The 22,365-nt window shown below is 39.7% G+C and overlaps 1 protein-coding gene across 1 annotated transcript in view; it reads right to left on the minus strand.

Moving 5' to 3' along the window:
* Positions 1–22,365, minus strand: part of nbeab (neurobeachin b) — a 208,719-nt gene extending 186,354 nt beyond the window's left edge. The window contains exon 1 of the mRNA XM_079481818.1: positions 21,883–22,365. Within this exon, the coding sequence (XP_079337944.1) occupies positions 21,883–22,155 (273 nt within the window). The 5' untranslated portion in view covers positions 22,156–22,365. The remainder of the gene's footprint in view (positions 1–21,882) is intronic.

Here is a 22,365-nt window from a genome sequence, read left to right on the forward strand (position 1 = left end):
TACAAGAAGTTTATCTTGTACTATCACAGCCTGTAGATAGTAAATGGGATTGAAGTGTGAATGATGATGTACACTATGGATTCAGATGCCACTAAAAATGTCTGCCCCTCTGAAATAATGTACTATAGGGTTTTGGCTCAACACTTACAAGCCTAAACTAGCCTGTCCTGGAAATTGTCGAGAATCGAAGATCAATTCCAATTCTGCAATTGGAATCGAAAGGTTAGGAATCGGATACTTGTTATAAAATTAACATTTAATTCCTGTGTGCACATTTTCAGAAATGTCCACGTGTTGACTTGTGATCTGCCTAAAACAAGACCTACAAAAATGAACCACATTTTTACAATAGTAACCATAGTTTGACTAGCACAGTAACCACAAATTTACCAAAGTATTGTTACAAGTTAGTAGGCTATTGTAGTAAAAGTATTTATAATGTAGTATTGTATTTATCGATTAATTTCTTAAATTATCCTCATATGTTTTGGCCCGCCAGCTAGCAGTGAATTTGTTTTTCGGGCCCGATGCCCAAACTTACTTGCTGACCCCTGCCATACTGGTTGATATTTAAATGTTTGACTTCAACTTTGGAGTCGAAACTGGGAATGGATAAGAATCGAAATCGATAAGCAGAATCGAAATTCAATCCCTAGTCCAGGCATTACAGTTTGTGGTGGATTAACCGGTTTAATCCACCACAAACTCCGAGGGAAAGGACGACATAAACCTCCACGAAATAGAAATGAAAGCAAGTCAATTTCACACCCAATCGACACCTCAAGTGAGCAGCAAAATGTGCCATTTAAATAAACAAATCTTCCTACACAGTGAGCAGCGTGACATCAGACTCTGGCACCAAACAATCCTTTGTTCATTATGATGGGAGAGGAAGACTTTTGTTATGGCACAACACTTGCTTGAAGTGAATTGCTTCAATTGGATTTACATGTTTTACAGAGATATCTCACGTTCAAATTCACAACAGTTTCCTTTCAGAGATGTACTGTATGGCTCTTTCAAACAGGAATCAGATCAAATTCTGAAACAGGCATATCTGGTTTGTTCACGTGCAGAAAATCAAGAAACAAAACATTTTAGGACTCCGTCTCTCTCTAAACACTTGTTGAAAAAGTTCACATCGACATCTCCATTGAGAGAATCGAGGTGAACAGAAGGCGCAGTGGAACGTTCGTGGTGTCTGCTGATTCAGATCAACTCCACACACGCCGTCTCTTCTTTTCTCTGACTCTTCACAGCACATCTCTTTGTAAGAAGACCATCCGCTGGCAGCGTGCACAGAAAGAGCAAAACAAAGAAGAGCTTGTGAGCATCTGGCTATCCCTGACAACTGGCTACTGTGATAACCCAGCAGGCAAGCATCAGACAAGGAATAAAAAGGCAGGGACGGTGTGCTGACTACAAAGAGCACTCGGGAACCGCAGCGCTATGAGCGTTTAGACTGGCAAACCCCTGAGGATAAATACAGAGGAGGCGGCTTGAACAAATCTGCTAAAAAAGTCAATTTACGGTAATCACTTTTTAAACGCAAAGCCTCCGTGTGAGGCGGATATGGGTCATACGTGTTATATAATAATCTTTGAATTGTATTGCATATTTAAAGGTAAGTATAAAAGTTATTTATTGCTAATTTGAATTCCCTTCATCTGCTATTGGTCGGACAAACACCCCACACCAAAGCAAGACTGCAAATTTGTGGCTACATGTGATGGAGGTATATGCGTAAACGCGAAGACCTGTGGCTAAAAATCTTCACTCGTGTCAAATTGTGTTGATAAAACACATAAGACCCATAAGAATATGCACGCACCCTCCCAACATGTTCTCCCTCTCCTCATCGTTCATTGAGCCTGTTGGAACATAAGCACTCCGAATGCATTGCAAATTCAGCGGAGGCTATTTGAACATTCTGCTCACTCACTTCACTCGGCAGCCAGACCCATCTGTCAGGGCAGATAAATCTCCACCCGGTCCCTTGATACAAACACACAAACAGCTATCTTTTTACCCATCCTACACAGCAATTATCCCACATTCACCCAGGTGTTTAGAGGGGGACCCGGAAATTAAACAACCGTCTTTACTATGAACTGAATTAACTTGGCATCTCACCAGGACTGTGTCGATAACCGGTTTAGCTTCTCTAAAGAACGTTTTTATAGAACATTTAAAAGGGAGCGTAACACAGAAAACAAGATAAAAGATTTGGATCAATCCGAAGCCCCTTTCTCAATCCGCCCAGGTCATTTATGGAAAGCTGCAATAGTAAGAGATCCCACTATATTTATAATAGAAATTTGCAAATAGTTGGTATGGCGTGGATAAAAAGCTTAAACATATTAAATTGGAACTCCATATACAGTATTATTATTGAAATTCACTAAACTCTTAAAAATAAAGGTTTTTCATAGCGATGTCATAGAAGGACCATTTTTGATTCCACAAAGAACCATTCAGTCAAAGAGCCTTTAAAGAACCATCTCGTTCTTACCTTTTCATAATCTGAAGAACCCTTTTTCACCTTTTGTGAAAAAGAGGTTCTTGGGCTGTTAAAGGTTCTTTATGGAACCATATAGACCAGGGGTCTTCAACAAGGGGTCCACGGCCCCTATGGGGTCCTCGGTGGAACTGCAAGGGATCCGCTAATTACTTTTTTTGATAAAAATGTTGATATAACAACCAAACGTACATTCAGGCAGCAGAAGCAATCGAAGAAACCTAACATCTGCTTCATCATCTCCCTTCTGATAAGTTCAGAGAATGCATGAAAGGAGTTGCGTGAAAATAAAGTGTATTCTCATATATTTCTGAACTTAAAGCGCTAATTTGACAGGCAAAAGCCTGTAAACTCTGACGAAACTATCGTACGTGTTTAAAATCACAGAAACGCGCACCATGTACTGATGGTGCACGTCCAACAAGTTGCCCCAAAAGTACACGGACCAGTTGAACGTTGCTGTCTGATATGATGCTTTGGATAAAAGCGTCTGCCAAATGAATAAATGTAAATGAATATAACCGCCTGCTTTTACAACAGAATACATAACGATTGCACTGATTTCTTTTAGATCCAGAGACAACCTCTACCTCCACTAGCATAGGTCAGTCATCTCATTGAAGACTTAATAAAAACTAAGGTTCAGGACACCTGAAAACAAAAAAGAAGATATTTTGAAAGAAGTTGGTAAACGGACAGCACCGGCACCCATATTGTATGGATACAAAACTAAAACAAGTTAACCAACCGCTAACCAACATTCTTCAAAATGTCTTCTTTTGTCTTCTGCGGGGGAAAAAAGGCATACAGGTTTAATACGACAAGAGGGCGAGTAAATATTGACAGAATTTTTGGGCGAACTATCACTTTAACAAAGGTCATTTACATTGAGCTCTTGAAGATTCTGAAGCTTAGAGAGCGGATGGAGAAATAGAAGTAAAAAAACCTGAAACGACATTATACATGGGAAAAAGATAATAGCATCTGGCCCCTATAAGAGAATTTTCTCGACCATATATTCCTCCTCGGGCTAATACAGGCAACAAGAGACATCAGGATACGCAAATAAATAAATAAAAGTGAAGCATGGAAACCCAAGTGCAATACAGAAACATAACATTGAGATTCAAGAAGCAGGAGAAGGGCTTGTTAAAGCCTCTCATTTATTTAGAATTGGCTGGTGAGTGGCGCCAAGAAAGCATGTGTATAATAGATCCTGTCATCTGTCAAGCATCTCTCACCACTTAAACCGGAAGAACCGATGATGATAGAGGAGAACTCACAAAAACAGAGACATGTTTACATATAAAGGACACAAACCCGATGCTTTGACATCTTCTGCTTCCCTTATGCATGGTGGCAACCAGATTTTTTGTGTGTGATACTTTTGCAGACCAGTTCATTTACATCCATTTAAAAGTTCTAGTCAAAGTCATACGTAAGTGGAAATAAATTAATGTAATATAATCCAAAAATGCATGAACTTGGGGCTCAATGGTTTATGTATATAAAATAATACGTGTGATATTACTTATTTATTACTTCTTATAATGTGAAACTTTCACTAAACAGCACTACAAAAAACTTGGGTAGAACCCCCTGTGTTTGTAGCAGTCATTCTTCCGTTCCACATTAACAAGACTGGTCTTTAAACCAATTTGAGAATATTACAAATCTCACAGCTTCATTCACTGAGGTCAACAGGTGACACACATCTGGTTGCTTGGACACTACTGAAACTAAATGAAGGTGGAACACCAGGCAACTTCTATAATTCACATCCCGCTGCTGATGGTGCCTGAGACTACACTGGAGCACAGCTTTCTCCATTCATCAAAAACACAACGCGGCCACTTTCCCACGGAGAAAATGTGCCTTACAGCCCGTTTCAGTGACCATTCCTGTAAACACCACTATTTGTGTTGTACTCATGGTTTGTTAAAACCTGGTTAAAGACAGACATGTCTATATATCCAGAGCTGCGAAAAAAATCTTCGACCTCAACTCATCATAACAAAAGTACATTTCAACCAGATTTATAAATAGCAAAAAAACAAATGAGGATTCCAGTTCAGCTTGCTTCCCGTGCTAAATAATTGGTCTCTCATATCATTTTTCACTGTAATGCAAAAGGTCAGGGTTTTCTCGGCTGGTGGTCACAAAAGTAGACCCATCAGTCTGTCCTACTGCGGTCACAGACAGCTGAGCTGGGGAAAAACAATGCTTAATACAAAACATTACATTTAAAAACGTCAATCGAAAGTGCTAAAACATTTTGATCTGAACATCGCTTGTTGACCATGCTTGTTAAGCATGAGAGGCCAGCACCTTTAACATAGTCAAGTCAAATTTATATAGAGCTATTTACAGTTTTCATTGTTACAGAGCTTCTGTACATGAAACATATTGACTAAAAGCAAAACATTAAAGTTATTCAAGTCAAAACCAAAAAGTGAACGCACACAGAAAACAGACACGCACACAGGTTCATACACACTCCACGCGCACCGACCACAATATACACAATCCCTGACGCATGCACGCATGCACGCATGCACATACACATGCATGCACGCACGCACACAGCGTGGTTACCACACAGTAGCACAACATTTAAGATAAATGAGAGAGACACGCAGGTGAAATATTATACAGACTATACGTTCCTATATGTAATAATAAATAAATGAAGCAGAATGTTATATTTTAAAGTTGTATTAATAAATATGAAAACATTCAATTCTAAAGCTAATCTCAGCAGCATCCCCCCCCCGTCAGGCAACCAATGCCAAACCGTATGCAAACGGGGCGAGGAACCCAAAACTCCAAAGGCGAGAAAGAAACCTCAGGAGAACCCAGACCCAACCAGGGTAACCAGTTCCCCTCTGGCATAAACTGCTCTGATCTCTACAAGCTCGACAGTTCTTGCACAACCAGGCTAAATAAAAAAACGATAAACATAGTAAAAAATGTAGGCTAGATAGGAAAAGGATCTACCACCGGCACTTGATTTTAAAATTCTGGGTATTACCAACTGATACACGAGCAGCACACTCGGGTTCTGAGGAGCTAAACTGTGTAGGGCATTATGGGTAATCAGTAAGATTTTGGAAGTTAATGCGTTGCTTAATAGGTAACCAGTGCAATGTTGTTAGAAGCGGGCTTATATGCTCATACTTTTTTGTTTGTGTAAGAACTCGAACTGCTGCGTTTTCAACTAGAATGCATGAAACAGCGTTAAATCCCCCCTTTAAAGAGCAGACCGCAGACTGAACAAAATGTGTATACAGGTCTGAATAGATTCAACTGTATTTTACATTCAAATGGACCAAGGAAAAAGCAATAAAGTAGAATTTGGGGTTAAATGAATGTGGTTTAGCACTGAGCTGTCAGAGCATTACAAATGAAATTCGTCACCCAGCGTCTGATTCTGCTTTTACCTCCGTGTCAACCTTATGAGCGCTAAACATTAATGGCATCTTTAGTCACCTTTCTGATCTCAGAACAGTTGCTGAAATAAACCCCCCGCAGACGCATCAGACTGTGTTATGCGGCTTTCCTACAGCTTCCTTGAGTCCCTGTTAAATGTCTCCATGCCTCTGTATCTGCATGAAATTGATGCGTCTCGACTTTAATAGGGAATAAATATCATAAAAATGCACGGTGCAGGTTATATGAACTCATTTCAAAAGGTAACTAACAAAAACAGACTGTATAAAAGCCATACCCGCAATCTCATTTACCGCGCTATGTGCGGTGAACTCGGGGCTCATTTGCTATGCACGCCGCATATGGAATTTCAATGAGACAATGTGACAGGTAAATTGAGACGTGGCTTCCTACTGACAAGATAATCACTTTCAGAGTTTTAATACATTTGCACTGAAGTGAATTTCCCAAAGTGGAAAAAATATGCAACAATAAACAAATAAGACAAAAAAGCATCACACACATACTGTATAACCATAACACGCTCATCTCTCTATAGGTGTTTATACGAATTCAATTGTATATACTTCATATTTTCTTTTTGCTTGGTAGCATTAAAAGTGTCCTGACATAATAATAATACGTTTTTATTATGAATTGATTATTCATAACTTATTATTATTATATGTTCATTTATCAGTATCACTTATCAATGTATCTTGCTATGAATTCGAGAATCAACATAATCTGTCTTTCCCCCACAGAATGTGAAATTATATTTGTAGTGTAGAAAAATTACGGATCAGAAGACAACAACTTATTTCTCCCATGATAGGACTTCATATTTAATAGTGAAACTAGCAGGAACATGAAAAGTGTTTTAAGTCTGTTTATTCGGTAAAAGTTCACAAGTGACAGAAGAAACAGCCAAACAAAAGCTCCGACTGAAGACTCAGGCAAAGTGTTCAGACTTCACAACTTTCTAATTCCCCAGACACCATTGTTGATCCAGCAATGCATATAAACTCTTTCTTAACCAAGTTATAAATCTACAAAATAGAGTCATCATTTCAATCTGCTCACAATGTATTACAATTCTTCCATGAAAGAATGAGACAATAGCCTCATTCATCAGTGGAGGAGGTGTGACGGCTACTGAAACTGAGAAAATTTCCCTCCATGCCAAATCTACTTAACATTGCAAATAAAACTCTGCTTTTGACATAGAAGCGCTGGAACAGAATAACATCCAATGGGACTTGACTGAATACTTCAGCTCGTATTTCCAAGCAATTACAGCGATTTTAACAGAAAACTACTCATGCTAATGAAGCAGATGGCAAACTGGAATGATCAGAGTCCCTGTGGCATATATATAAGTGTGATTACATATTATTCTTGATAAGAAACTCAAGTCTGGGAGGATTGACTCACTGAATGTCATTTTGTTTGGTTTAATGTGTAACCAAATAAATTCTCATGTGCTTTGTTGCAGATTTTGTAAAGTTAATAATGCACATGTTGGTCTGACTAAACAGTGCCTCAACATTACTTTTTGCACTTATTTTTTATGTAGTCTCATATAAACAAGCTATGTAAAACAGGATCAAACAGTACAAAAGCTCGACCAATGACACTAGCAAGACGATTTATAAGCTGTGCAAAAGGTCCAATACCGTGCAACATCATCATCGTGTCATTGCAAACTTGCATGACTATTCTATCTGCAGAACACAAAAGATGATATTTGGAAGAATGTTGGTAACCAAACAACATTGGTCCCAAAACACTTCCAAAGTATGGACACAAAACCACTGAAACATTTCTCAAAATATCTTCTTTTGTGTTCCACAGAAGAAAGAGTAATGATTTTAAACCCCCTGAATAAATTATGACAACATTTTCACTTTGGCGTGAACTCGATCAAGAAAAAGGTTACATCTTTTTATTTATTATTACAAATTGCACTGTACATGTGATCAAATGAATGATGTCTTACAAAACCCGCCATTACACGCACATAGACACAGTCTTCAAGTGCCAAACGTGTCCTTTTCTAGACATACAAGTGTTTGGATTTCTGGTGGATGAAAATGTAGGTCTCCATGGCGATGGCCATCTGCACAGCTTCCAGGAGGCTGGTGGGTTGATAGATTTACGCTCAGACTGAGAAAGAGCTCATTGATTTCCAGTTCTAGTTAGTTGTGATGTCCTAAGAATGAGCTACTACTGACATCACCTCTGTGCCATCCATAAACAAACAAACACCATGTGCATGTTTCCAAGAGAGCTTCAAGGTGCCAATGATGACATGAAATGACCTTCAGAGACTTGTGATGTTGTGCAAGTGATGAGGTGGACGGTTACAAATATGATGTCATCGCAGGCGTCTGCATCCCTGACACCATGCGCTGTCAAAAATGTCACATTTTTAAATGTGGAATGTGACAAAAAACAGGCGATAAAATCGAATAGATTATTCTAATGCAAATCACGAGACATATGATGTATGAATCACACATGACTGAGAACCTTTTTTTGTCTCCCTTATTATTTTTTTAAGATTCCAAGGGGACCGTTTCTTTCGACTTAATCAGTAAAGACAGTTAAAGTCAAGATGAAGAACTGATCCATTTCTTCCTTCACACATTTCAATCAGCATTTCAGAGATTGAGTTTCTACTGTAAGATTTCAAAGGTTATTTTGATGCCGGGGCAAATGCAATCTAGAATAGATGTTAAGGACTGACGTGACATCACGTCCAGCAAGATCTTCTGTTATGATGCGGCAAGACAAAATCGAGCTAAAACATCTTCGGACCATGGATCAAAAACACACACAAGCATCATTTCTTTAGGCCCACATAGTTGAACAAGGGTGATGACTCACCAGCAATAAAGAGCTTCAAAGGGACAAAAATACAGCAGATATCAAATATAGCATTGCCGCTGTGGGCATGTGGATGTTTCCGAGCGGTCTAACAAGAGCGGCTGCTAGTCGTGCAGGTAGCATCAACATAACGCAGCCGGAGCTTTTTACATTAGCCTCTGACCTCATAAAGTCTCTGCGGAATACACAAAGCTCTTTTTTATGGCAGAAAGATAACGCACCATGAAAGCGAGAAAAATCTCACAATGACATGTTCATTAAAACCAGCAAAAAAAGTTTATATTCCAGAATGCGAAACTTGCAAATGTAAAACTCTTTCTCGGTGAGTGGAAGAGTTTAAAAGGAAATGGGAAGGTTTGAGGCGGTATGGTTTCTCTTGCCGTTCTAAGACAGTCCCGCATTTGAAATGTCAAATTTATTTCTGCCGAGAAGAAGCTAAACTCTAGCAGAAGATCCCACACAAACATCATACGTTTTATCTTAAAAACAGCACTGTAAATAAATCACCCAATGTATACGATTGGAGGCACCTTATCTATGATGTGCTGTTAGGCAGCAAGAGGCGAAACTGGGGCAACATGAATTTTAAATGCATTCTGGAACTACAAAAGCCGTGCGCTCCAATCACAAAGAACGAAATCTTTCTCTCAAGCCAAAAATAAGACACGCTTTTGGTAATAAATGGACATCTTTTCATGCAACTGATATGAGACAATCTTGCCCTTCGGGAAGAGACCAGGCTGACGAGGATGCTACCATCCCTGATTGTTCTAAATATGTCAGCTTTTCATCAGCACTAAATCCTTCGGCGTGCGGAGGGCACGGATCAGGCAGAGGGTGAGATAGGCTCGCCCCGGATCCTCCCGGAGGTCCGCAGCTTTACGCGAGCTGTTTTCTCTGCTGCTCGCACGCCGCTGCTTCACGCCTGCTGTTCGGAGATCAGAGTCGGTGAGGAAGGACATGAAAGGCACAGAGCATCAGCTTTACTTTAAACATCTTCTCAGGGCTGGGTTGTAATGTAACGACAGTTAGAGAATTATAAAGAGACATTTCATCATGTAGGCTAAATATATGTTTAAATATATATCAAGATCCATTTGAGGGGAAAATATTTTCGATTTGATTTTCAATAGAGATCAAAACAGGATGGAATGGTGCACACTCCTAAACACGCTGATGGAAGAGGACATTTCTGCAGGTGATTTACTAACAGTGCGCATATTAAAAAACACAGACGCAATATCTAATTCCCATGAAGACCAACACAAAAGAAATAAATTTGACATTTCCAATGCGGGACAGCACAAATAAGTGCAGGGTTTAAACGCCCCCTAATCCAGAAAATGCACTTTTAAATGTTGTTTGAACATATCTGTGTGTCAGGAGTGGGTGTACAGAACCCCCCTAGAATGATAAAAATCCACCTATACATTTTTTTATCCCCAATAAACCTTAACTGTCCTCTTGAACGAGCTGTTGGCATTCCCTCAGTAACCCGATGTCACATTGATTGAGCCCCGCCCATAACTGCTGATGCACTTCTGCCTCCGCCATCATCGAGTTGTACACTGTCCGCCAGTTTCTTTGCGCTGGACTACTTACAGTGAGCATGAATGTTATGTAAACAAACAAGGTTTATGTCGATGGATGCAAGACTGAACATAAGTCTTCATTTACTCCTGAACCTCGGAAGACGCTGTGGAATGTGCAGGAGACATGGGGAGAAGTCAATGTACACTGGGATGCTTCACAAACGAATGTTAGTAGAATGCTGGATTCATAATGGGTAGGGGTGTAACGGTATGTGTATTCGTACCGAAACGTCACAGGTAACATTCCGAATCTAGTCGTCATATTGAGGCCAATTAAGTTTTGCCATTAAAACAGCGACATCTGCTTAAGCACACCGTGCTGCGTTATCACGGGAACACAACAGCTAAGGATAATAGGGAAATTTATCCATTCATTGTTGGATTTGCCAAGTGCATTCCAAACGTCGCCATACTGGCACGCAAATGCCCCGTTCATTCCAAAGTCTAAACTCCAAGGGCTCTGCCCTTCAAATGGAGCAGGGCATAGGAATGATGACTGAATTTGGAATTTTCCCCGTGACAGCTTGTGACGGTTCGGTACGAATGCGTGAACCGTGACACCCCTAATAATGGGTCAAGTTTTCAATATGATGCGTTTGTCCCCTGTATTGTAACTTATAAAAACAATGTGCACGTTGTAAAGACATGACACGTTTGGGCATTCAATCATAGAGAGGATGTTTTCAGTTTTTATAGACATGAAGCGTTTATCATGTTTACTTTCACTTATAAGAGCAATGTGCAGGATTCAAAGCATCTGAAGACGAAACGCCTTGAGTGTCCCCACTTTTTCAGCACAAACTTTCACTGTGCATGTTCAGTAAATACGGACAGTAGCATGTGCTGTCGCAGGCTGTTAGTATATCTGGCCCTAAATGATTCATTTAGCTTCAATACTGCTGATAAATAATACTATATCAAATGCAAGCAAAGTTGCTGAAATCAAACAAACTCATATTTACACAACATGTAATAGAAATAAATTCACAAAAGCAGAAAATACGATCCATTATTAAAGCAGATAACTCAAAAAACTCGGGTTGATTAATCTGCCTTATGGATCACAAAGCATAAGAACTTTATTCTGAATCTGTGATATTTGTCTCCATCTCTGTTGAAATGCAAAACTGCAGGTTATTTTATGTACTTCTCTTCATATTTGAGGTCAAGACAAATAACATCAAATAGACATTTTCTGCTAAATCCTACCCAACAGCTTGAATTATAAATGATTATATAAGCTCTATTATAACAATTTGGAATAAGTTACTCACTTTTATGCGTTTGCTGAAGAACAGATTTTTGATTATTTTAACCCCAAAAAATATGGATTGCAGCATGAATAAAAAAAGAGACTCACAAAATATTGATGCATGTAATTTGCGGTGCAAGTAGCTTTTTTTCAGGGAATTATGTACCGAGGCCGTGGGTAAAGAAATAATGAAATGGCGCAATCACTGGTGAACAAATGGGGAACAATTTCAAATGTCACCAGTCATTACTTATCATCCAAGTAATTTTAATCCAAGAAGTTTTAAACACCCTCCATTTATGCATTTCTGAAAAACCCTTTATTAATTATTCATCTCTTAATTTTCAACGCACACCAGTTACATCATAAATGAATCGCACTTACAGTTCCCTTTCTTAAAGAGCACGACTTTAGAAACTGTATTCACATATTCAATTTATGACACACATGGTCAGTGTCCACTCGATCAGTACAGTAAGCCTGATCGCCCCTGAGATGAAACAGATAAGGTCTAAAGCCAACTACATGTAGGGACATCATTTCGTTGCACTGTACTTGTATGTGTGTAATGACAATAAATTGAATCAAATCAAATCAAATCAAAATCATACCGTGTTAAAAAAACAGGATTAGGTATGTCATTTCCCGATCAGATAAGGGGAAATATGTAATTGCTGTGTACCATCCCAAAAACAGCACCAGAAGATTGTGACTAATGATTTGGACACGTTACACTTTGTACTTGATGCCAACAGGACCCACCAGACACGCATAAAAACCACAACTCACAGACTAAACATCGAATTTCACCATGAAATCAGCAGATTTCATTTGGTTCAGCAGCTGTTACATATTCGAATCCCTTAATAGCCATTATTTCCTCTCCTGCCTTGTTAGTCTTGCGTATCTTTACATATCGACTCACCATAAGGTCACATTTGCATCACCCACAATCTGCAATCTTGGATGAACGGCATTCTTTGGAATAGACCTTTAGGCTGGAGTTTGCAGGTTCTCGAATTTTGGTTTTCAATTAACCTATTAATAACCTTCACGGAAAGACACGCGATTGTGCCAATGACTAGCTCAGGTAAATGTTAACTCTTCATACGGCTAATAGTTAAAAGAGGATCGTGAATGGTCTAGTCTTTGTTAGGAAAATCAATTATTAATGATAAGTCTCCTTTTTGCTTACTAAGGACGGACGCATTCCTTCAGAAAAAAAGTTTAGGGTTGCTTGACTGAAACGGTTCTTATGATTTTTAAAAACTTTTCGTAAAAATGTGTATGCGTGTAATGTGAATGTTTTTTACGTGTTTTTGAAATGGAAACTTTGACTGAATAATAAAGAGAAAGCAGCCAGTAAGATCCCAGAAATGACTTCAATATTGCTGAAAAAGCTTCCAAGGGTGAGACTTTAAGAAGGTGCTTGATACAAATTTTAGACAAAGAATGAGTACACTAAAAATGCTATTAATACAAAATACTTTCATTTCATTTCTTTAGTAAATAAAACAATAAGTAGACACAACGGTTATTGTGCAATATGGGAAATAACGTTAATAGAAAATATGCAAGTAATCCTTAACTTTTTATGTCAATAAAAAGAGGAAAAGACACTTTACAGGCAAATAGCAATGTTTTGACACTTTTCAAAGAAATCAACCATTACTTGTCTCTCCATATTAATCCGGGGAAGCACCTAAAATAGTTAAAACTCATGTCATCAGCAACCGAACAGAAATCCCATGACTGTTTTGACAGAGGTTTTCATGTTTCCATCAGATTTTCTCCGTTTATCAGCAGTCAGGGTAACTGTTAATCCATGCAAACACCAATCCCAATGGGGTGTCCGAAACAAGCATGAAACTCATTACCAATTTTCCTCCAGTAAGCATGTCTGACCTCCAAAAAATAGCTGCTCTAGCCGATTCCTCACAGCCCATTTATACATTCAGGTTTAAAACCTCTATTCCATCAAGGACAGTGAGAGGAACGCTGGGCAACGCTTCATTAGAATCTTACGGCTCTCAGCACAGCAGGCGGCATCAGCGCAGGCCAACGCAACTTTTTACACTAGCTACGAGTAAGATTTTGCCCCCCGAGCAAGTCACAGATTCACAGTGACAGAAATAAGGAATTGGATGGTTTGCCTAGTCAGCCACAGGGCCTGAAGCCAATGTATTTAGCCAAACCCATCCATCTTCTGAATTCAGCACATTAAACATTAAGAAATGCAAATTTTGGAAGAAAGTGTGAATGCAAGTGTATGTAAGGATCATGTACAGGCAGCCGTTTGTTACTATCATCATGCATGTACATCATTATTGCATTTGAATGTAAAATTGCACATTTAACAAGAAAACAAGACGAAAATGCTTAATACGATTTTTTTTGCAGAGTAGGTCCCGCCTTTATCGTAACGTGGAATTTTGTTTACATTTTATTGTCGATTATAAAAAGCTGATCTTTACAAGACTGCAATGTCGTATGAACTCAAATATATTAGATAAGTCCCACCCCTAAATGTCCCTCATTGGGTTGAAAGCAGATCCTCCGAATACATCTAGAGAGATTAGACACCTTGTAAAACAGTTGTGAATTGCCATGAGATAAGTCATCAATAGCACTGCAATGTGACATATTCCAAATGATTGTAGACGAGATACACTAGGGTTCATCCTAACAGGCAGCATTTCATTTCAGACATTTTATTGCATTCATAATTCAATCCACATGGATACGAGGCAGATATATTGTCAGAGACGGCACAATTACGCCACAAAACGGTTTCCATTCACATTAACCTTATTTAACATGATCCAAGCATTGAAACCTACCTAGAGGCTGAAACTCTTGTGCTTTTTTTGGCCTTATCTTGGTAACAGCTTTCACTTTAGACTCGGTGGCGGAGGAAGATTAATGACAGCGCACTTCTTAATTAGGCCAGATAAGACACACCGGCAAGACTCGGGCTTGTAGCACACGATTGAGAACATGCACAATGTCTCTCTGCCGCTGAACGTCGCTTGCGTGGATATGATAGAAATGTGTTACCGATTGCGTCTCTGAAAGACTCTATATTGGATTCGCACCGTTGAAAGGAATTAGGAGGCATCAACATTAACCTCAGAGGACATTATTTGTCATCACTGATAAAAAGACCTATCATGGAGATTCCACAATCACGGCACGGTGAATGCTGTGAAAAGAAAATTTAAAGGAACCGTCATTCAAATATTAAAATCATTTATGTTTTTATATATATATGCATATTATTACCTTTCTTTAGTGGTGACATTTGAATATAACTTCTTAGAAAAAATGGGAAACTCAAATAGGACAAAAAGCCCATAAATAAGATGATTTTCAAAGAATTGGTTGATTCAGTTCACTTAACCAATATGAGTCATTCACAAATCGGTCTGATCCGGTTCTCAGTGACTGTGTTTCGGTTTGCAGCTGCTCACTGGAGGAAAAAACAATGAATAATAGCTTAAATGTCACACTTCCTCACACAAAAACAATGTGGATAAGAAGACAATTTCTGTGATACTTTTTAGGACTGAACGATTCATTCTTGAAGGAAATACCCTTCAACCCAATGTTCATTTGATGATTATTGTAAGCTCTGAAGAACATTCCAAGAAACACTGGGAAGTCAGTGTTCTCCTAATAACCACGTTGCCTGTCAGGGGTAAAACCGCGTCCTCCTGTAAGCGGAGTGTATTAGCAGGAAAGGCTTGAGTGACCCCTGATCATAGTCCAATTCTGCAGAAACTGTGACTCTTGCCTAACAAAACCTCGGGATGTAACACAAGCCTGAAGTTGTTGGAAAAGAAAAAGGTAAATTATTAGGAATGAATGTGGTTCAAAGAAAAACTGAAGCTTACGCAGCAAAAAAAATAATCTTCATCGGAAATGTTCTTTAGTAGAAAACATCCTTAAAACAAGATCATTTCAATGGAGAAAACCCAATTTGCTATCGGGGTAACTGAACTGAATATAAACTAAACTGAAACGTAGATGGTTTTACTAGTAAAAACTTTTTGTCATTGTATGACTCCTTCCCTTCGGACGATTCCTTTCTTCCACGAAACAAAGGTAACAGTGACTTGCTCTGAAAGGACTAATGTTCTTATTTTTCATTTGCCATTCAAATTCATGTCTTTATCCTCCCTGTTCCCTTTCGCTTTAATTTTGTACAGTGCCATCCATGCACAAGCACGGCTCAATGACCAATGTAAAATATTTCTCTACAGTAAGCACACGAGGCCATTGTACTCGGATGATTTTAATGAACCTTTTAGAACGAGATCTTCGGATGAATTTCTACACGATCTCATCGTTTGCCGTGACAATCATTGGCGATGCTTGCTAATGCTAACTTCTGTTCCTGTGCAACATTACGTATCTAAGGGTTTTCACTTAACAGATGACAAATTAAACTAAAATAATCTAAAGTCCCCCCCCAAATGAGATCGTGCACATTTTTAAGAATAAGCAGTCTCGTAAAGACTGTGAGATTGTGTTGGAAACGGAGGACATTCTACACTAGAAAACTGCATATTCACTAGTCTACTTTCCACAAATTTATCAGTCTTTACTTTATTTTTTTAAGTTTCCGTGACTATAGAAACACTGTAACTTAGAACGGAACCGTACAAAAACCATACAGAAAGGACAACATCAGAGGAAACATTTTCCATAGCCGATATTTGATTAAAAGTTCTTCATAAAACATTTAATAACCGTTGGCTTGGATCACAGAGATGTGCGAAGTGTATTTTCAGCTTCATGTTTGAAAAGTCTCTCTATTGCAGTAAGTTCAAACCTGGGACTGATCGGTTTAATATTTAATGCCCTCTATATGTTTCTAGCTAGTCATTTTTACCACCCACAGGTCTGAGTTTAAACTAAAACGGTCCAAGTGTAACAAATAGGAAGATCCTGACTGAGTGAGAAACCCGGCAATGATACATTTAGGATCACTTTCAGCGCTAATAAATGCTAAAACGTCGTTAACCACTCAAAATCCATATGAATTTAAAGGGCTCACACATTTAAAATATTGACCTGCGGCCTAAGCTCAGAATAAACATAACGTTATCATGTGTTAATGTGGAAGCTTATATAGCTTTCATTATAAATATCTTCAAGGTTACTAGTCGTTTCTCAATATGCGTTCTTAAGGCTTGTAAAACTCTGTCCAGTATCAAATAAAGTTATCAAGAGTATAACGTAGATGCAACATGAAACGTTGGTTTTGTCCATTTATGAGAGTTAATCAGGATTCTTGACTTTCTGAACAAAATAACGCGAGACATCCGTATTTATTCATGTCTGTTCCTGTGAGTTTGTAATGACAGTGCTTCACTAATTTCAACTTTAATCCAAAAATGTGCACACTTGTGGAAATGTAGATATACTGACACACGTTTACTTCACATTTCTTTACACAGACCCATCATTTATATTAATTTTCCATGAAATTATGTCACATGATGGGTTTGAAACTCTGTTTCTTCTAGGAGACTTTTACCTCATACCCCAGATCATACCCCAACTGCATTTTAATTGAAGTAAACTTTGAGTGTGATATTTATGTTCAAGTATTCATGCTTGGAATTCCCTTTTTTTCAGAAATTGTTAACGTAAAGTAAGTAATGTGTTGAAAGCCCATTTCAACTGTTTTTTAAATGAATATAAATGATTATTTATTGACCGATTACTCCACTGCTTTATTCTTTTCTCAGGAGCTCAAGTTTTGAAGAGACATTTGTAAGGAAGACTTACTACAACCCATGGCGAGTCATTTCAATGAAGACTAGAATATCATATTATGCATACAAGTTAAGTTTAGTTAAGATAAATACATAAAGTCTGCCGAGTTGCTGTTTTTCCCAATAGCCAATAAACCAAAGATAAAAAAAATGTAATGATGTCTTAACATTATACGCCTGTTAACTAAACCTCTTGTGTCTCTTTTTCAGAATGGACCAAAACCTGTCAGACTAAAGTTGATTTTAGGAAAGACATCTGATAACTGAATTGTCTTGATATCAGATAAATGTTATTGAGCTGATCAGTAGTAGAACTGATCACTGAAAGAAGAAGAAGGAGGTGAATACCGTGACACACTGGTGCCAGGAGAACAATCTCAGCCTCACATCATGTCTACAACGGACGCGGCCGGTGCGACGCGACACAACACACGGTATGTTCTAATGGGTTCTTCTTCCTTGAGTCGCGTCGCATCGCACCGTGTCCGGTGTAGAAACGGTGTCAACGAGAAAATGACCCAAGAGCCAGAGTGGTGGGCTCCAGAAGACAGATGTGTGAGGAAAGCTCAGAGTAACTCCAGTCACCCCAGCAATGAACTGCTCTCGGTTACCATCAGACAGATCCCATAACCAGTACCACCAGCATTCACTCCAACACATAGCTCCAACCTGCCATAGCACACCTGCTTGAAGGTTCCAACTTTCTGGTCTGCCGAGTAAGATCTTGATTTGCCATTTCAGGTGTGTTTGATTAGGGATGGAGCTACATTCGGCAGGACTGTGGCCCTCTAGGACGGAGTTTGGACGCCCCTGGTGTACCATTATATGCTTTATGCTGTCAATAAAGTATATTTTCTTTTTTTTAAACAAGTTATAGTGGAGTCCGTTTTAACTGGGAAAAAAACGAATAAAACCTTTATTTGAGACAATAAATATTATTTACAGTGTATGCAGTTGAAATTATTTTAGTACCCTAATCCAGCTATAGCTTTTAAGAAGTATACTTAAAGTCGTTCCACTTTAGCACACTAAATACACTTTAAATGGTACTTTACTACAATTAAATTACAGCTCAAATATACTGTACTGTACAAAATAGCACGCTTTAAGTATACTGACCATTAGACCGACTGCAAGTATGCATTAATCTAATATACTTAGCATATCATTTTTTCACCAGGGAATCTGCGCAGCCCCGAATGTTCTTGAACACTTTGACTAGCTTGTTCAGGTGTGTTTTATCACAGTTGGGGCTAAACTTGGGAGGAAAACGCTAGTCAGATTTGAGAATTACTGCTTTATTGATACACGTTAAAACACCCCGGGGGCATTATAGGGACCTGTAATCTATACGTTTTGCTGTGTACATGTCTATGACTTTTGGATTTAAGTGCGCAGTGAACTTGTTGCTTTGAAACTTATTCTGGCACCATTCATTTCATATTCACTCCCAGCTGTCCTTGCCTGCCAGTATGGTCGTGTAAAGAGAATGGGTCAAGTGACCTCCGGAGTTCTATACCTAGTTATGTAGGACATAGTTATGTATATCATATTGCATTTGACTTTCCCGTTTGCCAAGTTTCCTTCTGTTAGATTGAGCCAACTCTGCCTATAGATGCCTTCCGCGTCTGACCGATGGGCCTAATTCTTGTTCCTGCTTTTCCATCATCCTGCCCAAAACAAGGGCTGTTTGTGACATATCGCACATACGGAGTGACCGAGTATCTTTTTCAAAGTCTCTCTGAAATTGGGTAGACAAGATTTAATGTGCGTTGAAAGCATACTGTGCATTCGTCTTGACAAGCGTAACTTCGCCGGTTTCGTTCCCGGCGATGAGGTTTAACAGTACGATAAAGTCACGCCAGGCGGCTATCTCAGTTAAAACCAGCAAATTAAATCTAGTGGGATCAATTTTGATTACACGACTCGGAGTCATTCCCCACCAGAGACTTGGGCGATCAATTCTTAACCGAGACATCAAACCCACCTCACAACTGTTCGTCTCATCCATCGCGTTTCAGAAACACTGACAAGAAAAACGGTGTGAACACCACGACAGGATGATCGTGAGCATGATAGATGAATGCTGAAGCGTGCATGAAGCTTCGGCATCCCATCTGGACCGTTTTATTCCCATTTTTGTGCTTCATCCAATTGTGTACACACACACACAGCACTATTTACGAGGGCGAAAATCCAATTCTGCAATTCTCAAGCAACATTTAGGCCCGTGTGGGTCTTTGTAAACTCTTCGATTCACAATTCAGATGGAAATCAATGTTTACAATTAATTCGGACAGAAATGTCTTCCTCGATGACATGGAGAATAACGTTGACATATCTAATTCAGACAGACTAGCACAAAATGACCTCACAAAATGGTGAGGTACTGACATAAGAGCCATATCATGAGTTATCATGACGTAAACTCGCCTTAGCTTGTCTGTATGAAGATGCTGTTCCCCTAGAGACGTCTGGGTTTTGTAGAGAACATTGCAGATCTCTCAGAGCCTCAGAATATCGCAGCAGTGCCTTTGCCCTGACATGCCGAGGGCCGTATCATGACCGCCTGGCGTAATGTGACAAAACAGGTGGTAATTCATATCTGGAGCAAGATCAAGGACTGCAAACTCACTCTTGCTCCCATGCAGGGTCATATATATGTACTGGTGAAGTTGAAACTCAGTGGAACTTCCTCTCTTCCTCTCTTTGAATTTGTTTCCAAGCGTGCATTAAACATCAACACCTGTGGGTTCAGACACTGGACCTGTTGTGTAAATGCCGTCCGACAGCATCATCTCATTGACTCGCGTGAAGCATTACACATGATAGGGAGTTGCTTAGCCTTCAGAAAAATACTTGGAAATATTGGAGATCTCAGGAGATTTTTCAATTTCAAATCGTTTTATATGAGGTGTAACATTTTCGTAACCATTTTACTTTTAATAATGGCAACATTATTCAACACAACTGTGGACTTCGGAAAACACAGTGGACCAAAGTCCTCTCAGATTAAGTAAATTTTGAAATCAAAGTCCCAGAGTCTGGAGGAAGAGCGGAGAATCCATGTTGCTTGAAGTCCAGTGTGAAGTTTCCACAGTCACTGATGATTTGGGCCGCCATGACATCTGCTGTTGTTGGTCCACTGTGTTATCTGAAGTCCACAATCGACGCAGCCATCTACCAGGACGTTTTAGAGCACTTCATGCTTCCTTCTGCTGACAAGCATTACGGAGATGCTGATTTCATTTTCCAGCAGGTACTTTGCACCTGCCCACACAGGTACCAAAAGCGGTTTCAATGACCGTGGTGTTACTGTGCTTGATTGGACAGCAAAGCCGCCTGACCTGAACCCCACAGAGAATCTATGTGGTACTGTCCAAAGGAAGATGAGAGACACCAGACCAAACAATGCAGGTGACCCGAAGGCCGCTATCGAAGCAACCTGGTCTTCCATTACACCCGAGCAGTGCCACAGACCGATGGCCTCCATGCCACGCCACGTTGATGCAGTAACTCATGCAAAGGAGGCCCAACCGAGCATCGAGTGCATAGAAATGAACATACTTTTCAGAAGCCTGACATTTCAGTTTAAAATATCATTTTTTGTAATATTCTACTTTTCCAAGACACTGAATTTGGGGTTTTCATGATCATTCAAATTTCAAGAAATAAAGGCTTGAAATATTTCACTCTATGTGTAATGAATCTATATAATATATTGGACTTACATTTACATTTAGTCGTTTAGCAGACGCTTTTATCCAAAGCGACTTCAGCGAGCAATAAGCGATATGTCATAAAAGAGCGATAGTACGATAGGTGCTGATACAAAGTTACTAAGAAAAGCCAGACCACTACATGTTGAGAGAAGAGAGAGGGTACATTTATTTCATCTGTCCATCAAGTATTACTTTCTGAAATGAGGGACCAAAAATATTGACGATATTCTAATGAATTGAGATGCACCTGTATAATTCTCACAACCAAAACTCGAGCTACTTATGCTGAAAGAAGATGAGTAACGTGTTGAAAGAAACCCAGTGTGACTACACAAGGTCCTCCACCACGTCCATAGGCATGATGGTTTTGACTGTGGATGGAGAACACCTAAACTCACAACAAAGTTGTTTTTTAAGAACGCAAATCTATACCACACCGACAGTTTTATAGAAATTGTGTATTCGACTGATAGGAAAAGTTCAAACATAGGCTGTCTGACGTCACAAACCAAAGGTACTGAGTCAAACTACCGATAACAAACATCCACACATCTGAAACCGTCCGAGCGCGCATTCGATATTACCGTAACAATGTTCCCGTAACGTAACCAAGTGTGTCGCCTTTCTCGACTCCGCATTAACACACTATATCCAGGCAGGAAGTTCACCGTGAACACACAGCCGAAGTCACACTCACCAGATTCAACACCGTCTCCACTATATCCCTGTTTCCCACCTCTCCGACTTGAATGAGACCGGCGAGCACTGCGAATTTCATCTTGATATTCCGTATCGGAACCGACGGGTTTATCACCCCAGCCGGCAGGACCACCGACCCGGAGCAAGACATCCTCATCGTGTCACCGGTACCCGAGCAGGACGCGGCGGCGGCGGCGGCGGATCCGTGCTGCCTGTGACCGGAGGCAGGCTCCCTGTCGAGCGGCGTGGCCACCGGCTGAACACTCGCCATGTATCTGCTTTAAACGGAGCGCTGTGTCATCGAGGACGGGGGTGTTTTAATAAAACCAAGTTCAATTGTATCTGCAAATCGGGTAAAGGGGGAGAAATGTCCACCGGCTGCAGCAGGATCAGTCCAAATGCGTGAGACAGGCTGCCAGTAGAGTCTACGGACTGTTCTGGGCTCCGGGCTGGTTTGTGTTTAGTGATGTAGTATGTGGGT

Source organism: Barbatula barbatula, assembly GCF_947034865.1.
Source record: "Barbatula barbatula genome assembly, chromosome: 19".
In the NCBI taxonomy this organism is placed as follows: Eukaryota; Metazoa; Chordata; class Actinopteri; order Cypriniformes; family Nemacheilidae; genus Barbatula; species Barbatula barbatula.